The following is a 13,365-nucleotide window of genomic DNA, read 5'->3' on the forward strand; positions in this document are numbered from 1 at the left end:
CCTGGTGGCGCAGTGGTTGAGAGTCCGTCTGCCGATGCATGGGACACGGGTTCGTGCCCCGGTCCGGGAAGATCCCACATGCCGCGGAGCGGCTGCACCCGTGAGCCATGGCCACTGAGCCTGCGCGTCTGGAGCCTGTGCTCCGTAACGGGAGAGGCCACAGCAGTGAGAGGCCCGCGTACCGCAAAAAACAAAACAAAACAAAACAAACCCCAAAATACAAACCCACTAATGTTCTTTGCTTCTATGTTGAAATCACAATTGTTACTACTTCAGAATGCATTTTTGCATACAAAATGAGAAGCTACTATCTTGTGTTCTGCCACTAATTTTTTCACTTAAAATATCTGTGAACACTTTTTTAAATTGTATAAAATATACATAACCGAAAAGTCACCATTTAAACCATTTTGGAGTGTGAACATTTCTATACTGTGTGCTTGTATAACAAAGTTACTAATAATGGTTGTGTAACATTCCATTATATTAATATTCCATATCCTCAGTCCTTGCTATTGGACATTTAGGTTGCTTCCATTTGAAAGACGTTTTCACATTATCTTTGGTATGTCCTTAAAATAAATTCATGGACATGGAGCCTCGGTCATTGCCCACTTTTAAGGCTTTTGAAGTGTACTGTCCTGCTGCCAGTGGGGAAGGTGGGTGTCCTGAAGGCCCTGACGGACACGCTGGTGGGGTGCTGCTCTCAGGGGAACAGATGTAGGGGGTGATGGATGCTAGTGGGCGGTGCTGTAGCAGAGACCTTGTGCTTTCAGCCTGTCAGAAAGCTTGTCCTCAGGCACATGGAGCCCAAAACTGTGACATTATTTCCTTCCAGACTGCAGGCAGGGCTGGCCAGCAGTCTGGACTCTGACTAGCTTATTCTAAGAGCTGTAATCATGTGGGGGCTTGGATGGTAAGAGAGGTCATAACCTATGAACTAAAAGACAGTCTCTTTCAACAAATGGAGAGAAAAAGATAGTCACTCAATTCCTCTCTGCAGCTCTGCCTATATATTTAAAAGTCCTCAGCATTTAATTTTTCTCTAGTCTATACACTTGACATACATAAAACAATCTCAGGTTTATCTGAAATGATTTGTTGTCCTTAAAGTCCAAGCTTTTTACGTTGTAGCTGCTTACAGGTCCTCATCAACTCAATGTGGAGCAGAGAGAGCTCGGCCCGGTGACTGTGTGACTGATGGAGGTGTGAGCAAAGGTGACCTTTAGCTGTAAACACTCATCAAATTTCACAGCCTCCAAAATGTTAGCGCCGCAGAGAGCCTGGGAGGATGCAGACGCTGTGTCTGGCCTTATTAGAGCCAGGCTTTTGCAATGACAATTAGCAACATCAACAGCACTTCATATCCACAAGCTGCAGGGCCAGTGCTCGAAGGAGCAGGTAATTCAGGGGCACGCGTACAGAAAAGCAACCATTTCCTCTTCCTCATTAGAACGCAGTTTTCTTTCTTATTAAGAATAGACCAGAATCGCTCAGTTTCCTTGTGCTGTCACATTAAAAAGCCAAACAAAGAAACACGACTGTAACTTTCACTTTACCATGCGGTGGCAAGAGGTGTTAATGTTGAAAAGGGGAGCCTTCTTTAATCTGTATGTACGTTCATCACACCATTTACAGCTTTGCTAACTTCACAGTATACAAATTGTAGCTGTGAGGTGGTCTCTCCTTTTCCTAAGAACATGCTAAGCAGAAACTCTGCCTTGACAGCAGGGAAATAAATTGACGCCAGAAATAAACGGAAACATCTTGACTGGAAGTTGAGGGCCGAGGTTACGTTCTTACCTGCTAACTTACTGGTACGCGGGATCTCAGAGCTAAAGAGCCCTCAACTGATTTCTGGGTTTTTTTTTTCTAAAAAGAACCTTGAAAACACCCTTTACCATAAAGTAAGTGGACACCTTTTTAGATGTTGAGAAGACACTCAATCCAGGAGTTGGGGTTTTAGGTGAAGGTTAATCGGGGGGGAGAGGACTTGCCAATCAGCTCTCCAAAGCCGTATTATACTGCAACAGCCCTGCCAGGGAGCTACTTCGATTGTACCTCATGCAACTAAAGTGCATGAACACTCAACAAATTGGCCACAATCACAAGATACCAATGTCTTCACTTAATACGAAGGAGCATGAAATAATTCAGCGTACGTTTGAAAAGCTGAGTTTGGAACCCAAGTGACTGCTTGTTTCCTGCTGGAGGACAAGAGGGAAGGGGCAGTGAATCCCTGAGCCCTTCAGCAAAAATCCACCCCCCGCAAATTTCCACAGAGAACTCGGTCTCTTCCTCTGGAGAAAAAGCAGCACAACAACTATTAGGAAACTGAATGTGGGGAAGGACAGTGTGAGGAATAACGGCTTCAGGTTTTCTTCTCTAATGAGATGTCTAATGATGCTCCTAAAGGGAATACAAGAGGAATAGAAAGCTATTTATTTTTTAAATAAGTTTTTAAAAACTCAAGATTAAGGCAGCAGTGTATTCATTTCTTCCAAGCACCCATTATGTATCCAGTACAACACCAGCTCCGGACTGAGATGTTTTCGGAAGCACACATTTCCCCAGGTCAAACACTGGTTGGAGCTCATCTTTGGAACTGCTTCTAAGATTGTACGGAAAAGAGGTAGATCTGAGATCCGACCCGCTTTGGAGAACGAGGTTTAGGGCTAGAGAGCGCCTGACTACAGCACCGGGGTCTTAACTTTGCCTACCCCGCAGAGCAGAGACCTCTGCACGCCAGCCCATGGAGTCAGACTCACAGGCTCCAAACCACGAGGTCCGTGAACATGGGCGGCTCTGGGACCTGGGCCGGCGGGACAAGAGGGGCTGCAGAGATGAAATGAGAACCAGCGTCCACTGGCTGAAAGGTTCTCAATCAAGGCAGAGGTTAGGGGACCTCTTCCTTGTGTAGCAAACATGTAAGTTTACCGCTCAGAGTAAAACTACCAAAGGTATGGCCTGTGCAAATGCCACCAGCTGCCAGGTCTCTGCAGGGGTATCACTTCTGCAGCCATATCCGGCATCCCCCACCCCCACAAAGACAGACAGGAGTAAGGTGCTTTGATATACTTTCACATACCACTGTCGGGAGTCCAGATTTTTTAGCTCTCTCAATAATTTTGAATTTTTCTTCAACAGATGGAAATTCTTCCTATAAAGGAAAAGGAATGGAAGAAAAGTCGTGTGATCACACATCAATTTTGCCCTTTCCAATCAGTCAATGAACAAACCTACCTATTCATCCATCCGTCTACCCATCCACAACTACATCATTCACCAAAGATTTGCAGCCGAAGCCTACAGAATGAACTTCATTCTTAAGATATTCGAAGGCATCATGACTCCACTGCATCCAGTTACTGTCCAGGGACAACGGGTGGCTGTGGTCCATGAGTGTGTGACTTGTGTGTGTGCCTGTATCTCTGTTTCCACTGTCAGCTCTGCCATGAGACTCTTCCCCATCTCTGCAGCTCAAACCCACCCCTTCCGCAGAGTCTGCTCCACTGCCCCCTACTTCTGGATGGCCTGGAGGTTCTTCTAGAGGTCCTGAGTCACACTGTCTTTCATCAGAGTTGTATCGGGTACTATGGTACAGAAAAACCTGGACAAACTTTTTGGCCAACTCAATATTAAGTCTTCTTCCCTCACCAGAGCTAAGGAGAGACTGTGGCTTATTCATCTCTGCAGTCCACTGGCATCTTTAATGAAGGCAGAAGCAACAATGGACAGAGCAGTAATTTAAACACACACACAGAGTAAATGCTCGATACCCTTTAAAATACACAACCGATGTTGGGAATTCCATCTGTGCATCAGTACAGCCCACTTAATTTCATTTCTAGCTTTAATTTAGCAGCAGAAAATAAGCTATAAATCCTGAAATAGAGAAAAATCTCCACTTCTGTTCTGCTTCCCAAACCTGAAACTGATAAGAACTGTCACACAAAAATAAGAAGACAGTTGAAGGTCTAGAGTGGATCGTTACCTTCTGTCCCAAGAATTCATTCCCAAGTCATCGAGCAGCAACCTGCAGAAGTAAAAGGCTCCCCGGGGCTCCACCGGTGATGGCGGCTCCTGGCTGGCAACCTTCATGGCCACGTCCAAGTCGCACCTCTGGACATACTCATCTTCCTGTGCGCTCTGACGCAGGAGGATCTCGGTGATTTCCTTCTCTTGGGCACGGTTCATTCCACACGGGGGTGGGGAAGGCTCGTTGAGATGGAGCTGTGACGGTAAAAGGCATTCGGGACTCGTGTGGCCAATGTTTTCAAGTAATTTGTTGAGGACGTCCTCCCCCTCCTCAGTCTGAGAAAGATCCCTCTGAGGTCCAGGTGTTTGGTGATGCCAGCCCGAGATCAGGAACGAGGGACTTCTGCCCTTTGGGGCTAAGCAGCCTTCCAGAGGTCCATAGAGCACCTTCCCGTCCCAGGAGTACTTCCCCGAGATGTCCCTCACGATCACTCTCACGTCCGAGGGGGCGCCCTCCGGCGACCCACCGGGAGGACCCGCTGCGGGTGTCTGCAGGTAGGAGATGAGGGTGCTATCGTTGAACACAAACAACTGCAGGTTCGGGCTCCTGAACACGTCGGGGGAGAGCTCGGCAGCGTCGGCATGTGTGTTGTCGTGGTGCTCACTGACCAAGCTGTGCAGCACGGCGGGGCCCCCGCGCAGGGGGAAGTGTCCCAGGTGGTTCACCAGGTGTGCCATCACCATGCGCGCAGTCAGCGGGATCAGCTCCATGCTCCTTCGCCTCCTCTCTGCCGACAGCAGGACGACAGCAGGACGGGGACACCGAGAGACAGTGGAGAATGAAAGTGAAAAAGGACCACCACCGGATTGCAATCGGTCCCTAGCATGGTGGATTTTTTTTTTTTTAGTCTGGGGATTTTTTCCACCCATTTTCTCTTTTTGACATTCATTCTACTTGAATTTAAAAGCACAAGTTAGATAGATGGCTGAAAGAACCAACTTACGTGAAGATCTCATTCGGAAAGGGATATTTAAAAACGTGTAGATACAGACATAAACCAGAGACAGATCCCGATCCTGAAGGGGTGACAGTTCTAGGAGCTCCAGGAGGTGGACATCTGCCGTTGGATAGGACGGCAGCGCAGAGGGCTGGGGGTTGGGGAGGTGGCCTCACTCCCCTCAGTGGGTGACGGGAGACATTCATAAGGGATGAACTGAGCCTGGGACTGCTGAAATATATTTGAAGCAATTTGCTTTAGGATTATTGTGGCTATTTATGTTTTGCTGTGAGGTCATTTTAAATATTTAACAGAATCTGATATATTAATAACTCATGGAATTACTTAGAAGGCTTTCACTGAGTTTGTAGTTGATGATTAAATGCCCAGGAGCAACTAATTTATAAAATTTTTAAGACTTCAGATGTATAGAAGGACTTTGACAATATCATGTGAAAGGGGGCTGTGTGAAATGTTCGCGATATGAGGGAGAAGCAGATGAAATCCACAAGTAGGGACTGAAACGATTACTTAAGCCTGAGAACAGTTAGGGAAATCTTAATCCACCAAATTTACAAGGGAACTGTGTATTAATCTAAGAACAAGTCAAAATAAAACCTTTTAATAAAAAAAAATCACTAGACATTTAAACAAACTAAGATTTCTAATTTGGGCTTAAAGGTTTAGGAAATACTTGATTTCTAAATTCACAGCATGAAAAATCAAATACTAATTAAAACATCAATAACTATAAATATGCTTTCTCATGCTAACCATCCTCCCTCTCAGACAGCAGAAATCTAACTGACTTATTTATACATAATCAATATTATGATGTAAAAATCCTAGAAACAATCAAATCCTAGAATCTAGGAAATTCTGTGTGATGAGTGAGAACCAGACTGTCCTCACTTTTCTTGGATTTCTTCTTAATTTTTTCTTTTTGAGGAACAGGAAATCACCTGTATTCAACAATGAAAAATAAAACTTCATTTAAAAATCGTAACTTTTTAGAAGCAGAGGAGGTCATCTACATCTGTCTCTGAAATGAAATGCTTCTTCCCTACCCTCTGAAGTGTGCATGATTTCCATACAGCTGAGAAATTTAAACACCTCAACTCATTCCCTTGAAATCACAGTTATGAATGCCTTTGCTTTTGTGTCCATATTAACTTTTTCAAAAGTTACAGATGCTTTTTATTCATGCTTATCATCCCATATGAATACACGCTCCATCAGAAATGTTAATGCTCCAACAACAAAGGTGCAGCCAGCTGGGGGCTCAGAAGTCCATAATGTAAGACACCGCATGGTGATGACACGGTAGCACAGACTACGAAACTAACAAGAAAGGTCCAACTGGATAAAGGCCATGGCAGAAAACAACAACTGGAAAAGCGACTTTCCTCTACTTTTACTTACATAGGTTGTACTTTCAACTTGCAGTAAATACAAGTTTGTATTTTAATGAATGTGCTTGAATTCTACAATGGGAAATTAACCTGGAGTCACGTTAATCAAGTCATAAACCATGACACACCCAATAAAAACCCCAAATATCTCTGGTACTGAAAAGTAAGGAAGGGAGTATTTGTGAAATAAGAACTGCTCTTCCCTGGCAGACTTCAGCTGCATCAACTGCCCAGGGCTGCCCTGAAAAATAAAGAGGAAGTCTAGACTCCATCTATGAGAGAACAAGCTTGTGACGTCCAAAAAGCACGCAAAAATATATTCCAAATATTTATTTTATTTTTCTACATTTAGAGATGAAATATAAAAACGGTAGCGTTAGGTTGTCCTTTAACTTTCATTTTTTTAAAGCTCCTCCCTTCCCTTCTTCTTAAGCACTTAGGTATTAACGATGAGAAAAGTGAGCAGGTGTCATGACATTGATGGTTCCTCCCCAAGCTGGGCCAGCAGCCGCCTCAGCTGTAGGTGGTGGGGTCTCTCCCGCTTGTAACTCTATTTGAAAGTAGTAATTACCTCAAATGTGGGAAATGGTCTATGAAAGAATCATCTGAAAATAATTGATAAAAATATAACATTGCTTATCAGAAACATTATCTGAGTAGAAACAGTGTGGTTATAAATGATGAATTAATGACACTGAATGAAAACACCCCTCAAATATGGGCACGTTTTGTTTAACCTGAAATACCTATATCTTTATGTTTCCTCTTCGTTCTTAACAAGGATGTACTTATTTGGCTAGAGAGGCTGTGGGTGCTAGTACGTTTTTAAGCTTTGTTTTTTAACTTAGCAAAAGTGTTAGAGAATTTTAAAACTCCTTTGCCATAGAAGTTTAAACCTCATTTTGAGTAACACAGAGCTGTGTTAGGACAAGTTTGCATAAGGTCCTGAGGTTTTCTGGAGAATGAATGGTCAAGTCAAAGAGTGTTGGACATTGAAAGAAAGTGCTACAAAAATTTAAATGTGCAATTTTAGGTTCATCCTTTTTCATTACCCTGTTAATCTTCTGCCATTTTTCTGTCAAGAGTCATAATCAGCAGTGAACCTGTTTTTGGACTACAAGGCAGGAAACAGCAAAAATAAATAGATCAAAGGTCATTTTACTGAAAAAAAAATGTTTTGAATTTACAACTGTGGGAAAAAAAATGTCAAGAAAAGACTGCAACTGGAAAGAACAGGGGACTCCAGAAGGAGACCCACAAATGACGAAGCAAATGGGCGACACAACGTGACGAGGTGTCTCGTGCTGCCAGCCAGCAACACAGCCCCGATCAGTCTTCTGTCTCCATTACGCAAAACCCCGAGTGAAGAATTCGCTGTTCCAGGACCCTGTGGATAAACCTTAAATCCACATTCCACCTCTGTTACTTCTGACCTGTACACCCTTGGGAAAATCCCTTTGCCTTGGTCTGCTCGTCTATAAAAGGAGCTAAAATGAGGCCTCGCTCCCAACTGGCGCCCCACTCCTGTCCCCCACCCCCAGCCAGAAGCACACCCTGGACTCTGCAATCTTGCAAACACAGCCCTGGACCTGAACCCTCACTGGCTAATGCCGCTGTGTCCTTCCTCCCTTCCCAGGAGGCCCCACAGGGGACCGTCTTGGGGCTCCAAACAGTCACGCCCCAGGTCACCTGCTCATGCTGTCTGGCTGCAGACCAACCACGCTGTGCAAAGTATTCAGCAAAACCCACCACCAAACACTTGGTTGGGAAATAAAACAGCTGCTTTTCTGGTCTCACCCTCCCCGAGCTTCTGGAAGCCTGTGAACCTGCTGACCTTCTTCAGCTCCTTGTCTGTTTTCTTCCCTTGACCTCCTAGAAATGACTCCTTTTGGTTCTTTGTCCATTTCCCTGACTTTGTTTTCCTGGTGACACGCCCTCGCTCCTTTTTCTTTAAGGAAGTTTTACCCGCAAAGTTCTGTTCTTAGGCCTAGGTTTTTAACTTGCAAAGTCCATAACATTTTCATGGATGATCTAACACTCTATACCCACATTTTTTTTTAACTTTTTTTTTTTTTGCGGTACACGGGCCTCTCACTGTTGTGGCCTCTCCTGTTGCGGAGCACAGGCTCTGGACACGCAGGCTCAGCAGCCATGGCTCGCGGGCGCAGCCGCTCCGCGGCACGTGGGATCCTCCCGGACCGGGGCACGAGCCCGTGTCCCCTGCATTGGCAGGCGGACTCTCAACCACTGCGCCACCAGGGAAGCCCCTTAACTTTTAATTTTTGAGACAACTGAAGATTCGCATGCACTTGTAAGAAATAATACAGAGAGAGCCCAGATATCCTTCACCCGAATGGTAACATCTTGAGTAACAATAGTATAATATCACATTTGTCACCGAAAGAATTCATCAGTCTTCAGAGTTCACTAGTTTCAGTGCACGTGTGTGAGTCTAGGCATATAGATGGCATCTATCACACATACAGATGACACATCCACATGCTGACTCATATTCCAAGGCCTAGAGATGGGCTCTTGTCATTTGGGGAGAAGGTGGTTAGGGGGGTAAGCACAGCCCCGAGGTCCTGACACACCCACATGTCTACGATGGGCCCTCCGCCGGGAGCAGAGTGGCCTCACACCATCCCTTTGTGATGCCCGCCTGGTCCTGACGCTCTACCAGCTCCTCGCAAAGTCAGCCCGTCCTTCCAAGTCTGGCTTAGGTCCTTCTCCATGGGAAGCCCCTATGGTGCTGCCGGGCCACACACGAGTCCTTCTGCCTGAATCCTGTCGCCCCCGCCACCCCCCGCCACCATGAGATGAAAAGCTCCTTGGGGACAGAAAATGGACTGTGTTTGTGGGTTTGTGGGTCCCGTGGGTCCTCGATAATACAAAATTTAACTAAGATGGGAAAAGAAAGGCGAGGAGAACAGAAAAAGAGAGGAAATGAGGAAGGAAGGACTTGCTATCACAGAGCACTCTAGAAACCTGGATTTCAACCACCGGATTCTTAAAAAGTAACACAGCGAGTATTAACAAATGGCTACCGTCTTTCCTTTTCCTGTCAACTGGGATGACTATTCTGAAGAATCTTACCCTCTTCGACAGTAAGCAGGTTGCCCAGTTCTGCTGATGAATGAAATTGGACCGGCTCAGAATTCTTCACGTTTGCCAGTGGGAGGAAGGGGTCGTAATCCGCGGATGACAGGTCAGCCAGGGTCAGGGTGTAGCGGCTCTGCTGGGTGTACGTGCTTGAGCCGCAAACACAGCAGTGCAGAACCTGTGAAGCACGGAAGGGATTGTGTGCCAGGGATGCCCCCAACCTCCTGCCCCCTGACGACCTGTCAAACTACAACAGCACTTAGGAGATAACTGGGACCATTATACTTTTTCTTCCTTTGATAAACAGATTTTGTCCAACTAAGGCTGTGGATATTCCTACAACAGAAACAGTTCTTTTCATAACGAAGCAGATACAGACCACATCCCATGAACACTGGGGGATTCTGACCAAACTGCAGGTGTTTGACGATAACAGTCGGGTAAAACGCGCGCATCGTGAACTGGGTAACCACTGCTTCTCTATAATAACTGTTCTGCTCTCACTCCTTAAGTCATTCATTTGTTTTAAAATGCTGAACCCCCATAAATCCTTGTCAAAAGGGCACAGATAAGTATGTGAATGCCTAAAACCTGTTTTGGTGATTCTCTGATGCTGCAGTCCATGCTCTGTGCCCCGAGGCCTGGGGGAGACTCACCCTGTAGATGTAATCCAGCAAGGGGGTCCGGGCCGCGGGCTGCTCGTCCAGGGCCGCCGTGGACACGGGGTGGAGGAGGGCGCCCGCCGGCAGCGCCATGCACCAGTCCAGGAGGCAGAGCAGCAGGGACACGAGGAACTGGAAGACGAAGCAGACCCAGAGCCTCAGGCTGCAGCCTCGCAGACTCCACCCCAAGTGACAGCAAACCTTCAGTGAAGCAGAACCTTCCCGGCATCGCAGCCATTGTTCAGGGACACAGAAATGAATGAGGTTTTCACAGAGAGGCTGTTAGGGCCAGTCCTAACAGGGGATATTATAGATATCCTTGTTTGTTGTTTTTTGTTTTTTTGCGGTACTCAGGCCTCTCACTGTTGCGGCCTCTCCCGTTGCGGAGCACAGGCTCCGGACGTGCAGGCTCAGCGGCCACCATGGGCCCGCCGCTCCACGTCAGCCCCTAACAGGGGATGTTATAAAGGATAGCCCTGCATGTGATAGTATTTGCCATCTGTTTTATTACATTCTTAAAAAACAAACTCTAGAGGGCTTCCCTGGTGGCGCAGTGGTTGAGAGTCCACCTGCCGATACAGGGGACTCGGGTTCGTGCCCTGGTCCGGGAAGATCCCACATGCCGCAGAGCGGCTGGGCCTGTGAGCCATGGCCACTGAGTCTGCACGTCCGGAGCCTGTGCTCCGCAATGGGAGAGGCCACAACAGTGAGAGACCCGTGTACTGCAAAAAAAAAAAACCAAAAAAAAAACCAAAAAAAAAAACCTCTAGAGATTGGGATTGACATATATACACTAATATGTATAAAATGGATAACTAGTAAGAACCTGCTGTATAAAAAAACAAAATTCTAAAAAAAAAAAAAAAGAAGTGCCATTCTGTAAAAAAAACAAAGTCTAGGGAGGACCTGACTGATGTGCCACTTACCTTCTTATCTGTTTCCACTGAGGAGTGCTCTGCACTTGGTAAAAGAAAAGCAATCGTGGCCACGAGGATCTGCAGAGAAGACAAATTCCCAATCAAACAGACCCCAGTAACAGTTCTGGAAGCCGTGTGAAAGGAGGTCCAGGACGGCCTTGCCACTAAAGCCAGACTGGTGCCAACTCCCAGAGGGAGGTGACATCAAGCGAAGAGTCACCTCAGAGATTTGTGTGACCTGAAAACCAGAAGGCGATGGCCATGCCTGTTTCCACTCTGCTGGCAGTGAAATCGGGGGCCCAGAGGAAGGAGTATTTCTCTCTGCAGTCACACAATCTCCATTTTCCATCTCCACGCTTCTCACAAGGAAAGCAACAAATACTTGCAAAAGTAATTCTGAAGATGCTCCCATTTACTTTTCTTATAAATTACCCCAGGTCTCCCCACACCTGCGGCTGCAGGGTAACAGCACCACTTTCATTCTCAAAGGTATTCCAGTTTAGGTGATGAGTTATATGGTCGCCCTAAAACCCAACTATACACTTTGCAGCAGCTTATATGCCTATCGTCCAAAGTTCTGTTTCACTCTAGGTCCCTTGAGGTTGAAAATCACTTGTGATTTCTGCTGTATCTCTGAGAGAACAAAGTGACCTCATGGGTGAAATCTGTCTAGGGCTGAGAGAAAATAAATCATAGCCCTTCCTCTGCACTGGGTGTGTACAGAACAGGGCATGTTTAAAGGGCAGCTACAAAACCTGGCAGGAACAGCCGAGCCTTACCAACCACACCTACAGGGTGAGGGTACCTGCCCCTGTGCAAGCCGGCACCTTCACGTGCCACTGATGTCTGGGGTGTTTTCGTGGAGGTTCTTCCTGTTCCTCTTGCCCCCGTCCTCCACCAGTGACCCCACGGAGGGTATTACATTCGTAATCTCATTACAGCCGGGTGATCACGCTATGGCAGAAAGCTCGGTCCGGGCCTTCGGTCTGGGAGAGGCCCCCATACCCCACCCCCGCCCACACACACAGGGCATCACAACCAGCTGCCGACTCCTTGTTGGCACCATCCAAATTACTCTGGATGAATGAAGCCCAATCGACAAAAGGTCTCTTTGTTGTGGTCGTGTTTGCCTTTCAAACTCCCCAAGTGTAAGGCTGCCCTGGAACACTGGTGGCTTCTTACGTGGTGCCTGAAATTGCAGCTGAGAAGAACCAGCGCAATTTACTCTGAAAATGGGTGACTCACACGGCAGTTTAATGGTTGGTTCTCCAACCATTATTTGAGTATCTAGAATTAATTAAATATCCAATGTAATAAAAGGGACACGCTGATGTTTGAGCATTATGGGAAAAAGACTTACTTCTGCAATTTTCCGAGGCAGAGAGGTTTCAAACATCTGAAGCTTTTCCCAGTAGGAAACCAGCAACTGAAGCACATCACAAGCTACCTGGGCCACGATTTTGTTAGGAAACTAGAAAAGAAAACAAAACCCCAAACGAAATAACCTCACTTCACGTGTGCAGTATTCCTAAAGAAGAACCCAACAACGATTTCTTTCCAGCTCCATCTGGGGATCCATGTCCCTGTTGTGCATTAAATATATGAAAAATGTATCTTATCACCAGACAGTTTTTATGTGGTCACTGTCCTGTAACTGCCTTCTGCTAGACTAGCTGTACTAATTTACATAACATTCTATAGAAACAAGTAGTTGTCATGTAATCATTTGGAAATTAAAAGCATAAATTCAAATGCCTTATTCAGATCACACAAATGATAGTTTTGCCGACTGGAGGAAACTGAAATGTAGTACATTATTGAGTACCCCCTGTGTACTGAACCTTTTACGAGAATTGTGCTCATTTTCGCCTTGATAACTCTTCATTAACAGCTCCATAAGGCAGTCGCTATCTTCATTTTACACTTGGAGAAACAAGGATTGATCAAAAGCCTTTCTATCCGATGAAATTAAACTTAACCTGCACATATGACATTCTAAGAAATGTGAAAAATGTGAAGCTAGGAGAACATAATTCAAAGTTATGGGATATTCAGTTATTATTGAGTCTGTTTCCTGCGTCTGGTGTGTGTTCAGGGTCCTCTAGGTGCCCCTGTTTCTTGGGAGATGGCAGAGCAATGGGGCAGTTCTCGCAGGGACTGTGGGCTGGGGGTGTGTGGGAGGGATGAGGACTCCCAGTGCTCCCTCCCTGGCCAGACCCTGGGCCACACTGCCATCCACACCCCACCATCTAGGGCAGAACGCTTTGTCACCAAATCTGTGTCCCTGTCTAGGGAG

The 13,365-nt window shown here is 46.1% G+C and overlaps 1 protein-coding gene across 1 annotated transcript in view; it reads right to left on the reverse strand.

Annotated features, from left to right (window-relative positions):
- Positions 1-13,365, reverse strand: part of RALGAPA2 (Ral GTPase activating protein catalytic subunit alpha 2) — a 264,917-nt gene that overhangs the window by 86,361 nt on the left and 165,191 nt on the right. Inside the window, 6 exon segments of the mRNA XM_089896513.1 lie at positions 3,089-3,160; positions 3,995-4,766; positions 9,485-9,668; positions 10,147-10,284; positions 11,079-11,147; positions 12,430-12,540. Coding sequence (XP_089752639.1) covers positions 3,089-3,160; positions 3,995-4,766; positions 9,485-9,668; positions 10,147-10,284; positions 11,079-11,147; positions 12,430-12,540 — 1,346 coding nt within the window.

This window comes from Delphinapterus leucas, chromosome 15 (assembly GCF_059928025.1).
Source record: "Delphinapterus leucas isolate spDelLeu-1000000601 "Yukka" chromosome 15, BTC_Dleu_Yukka2, whole genome shotgun sequence".
NCBI classification, from domain to species: domain Eukaryota; kingdom Metazoa; phylum Chordata; class Mammalia; order Artiodactyla; family Monodontidae; genus Delphinapterus; species Delphinapterus leucas.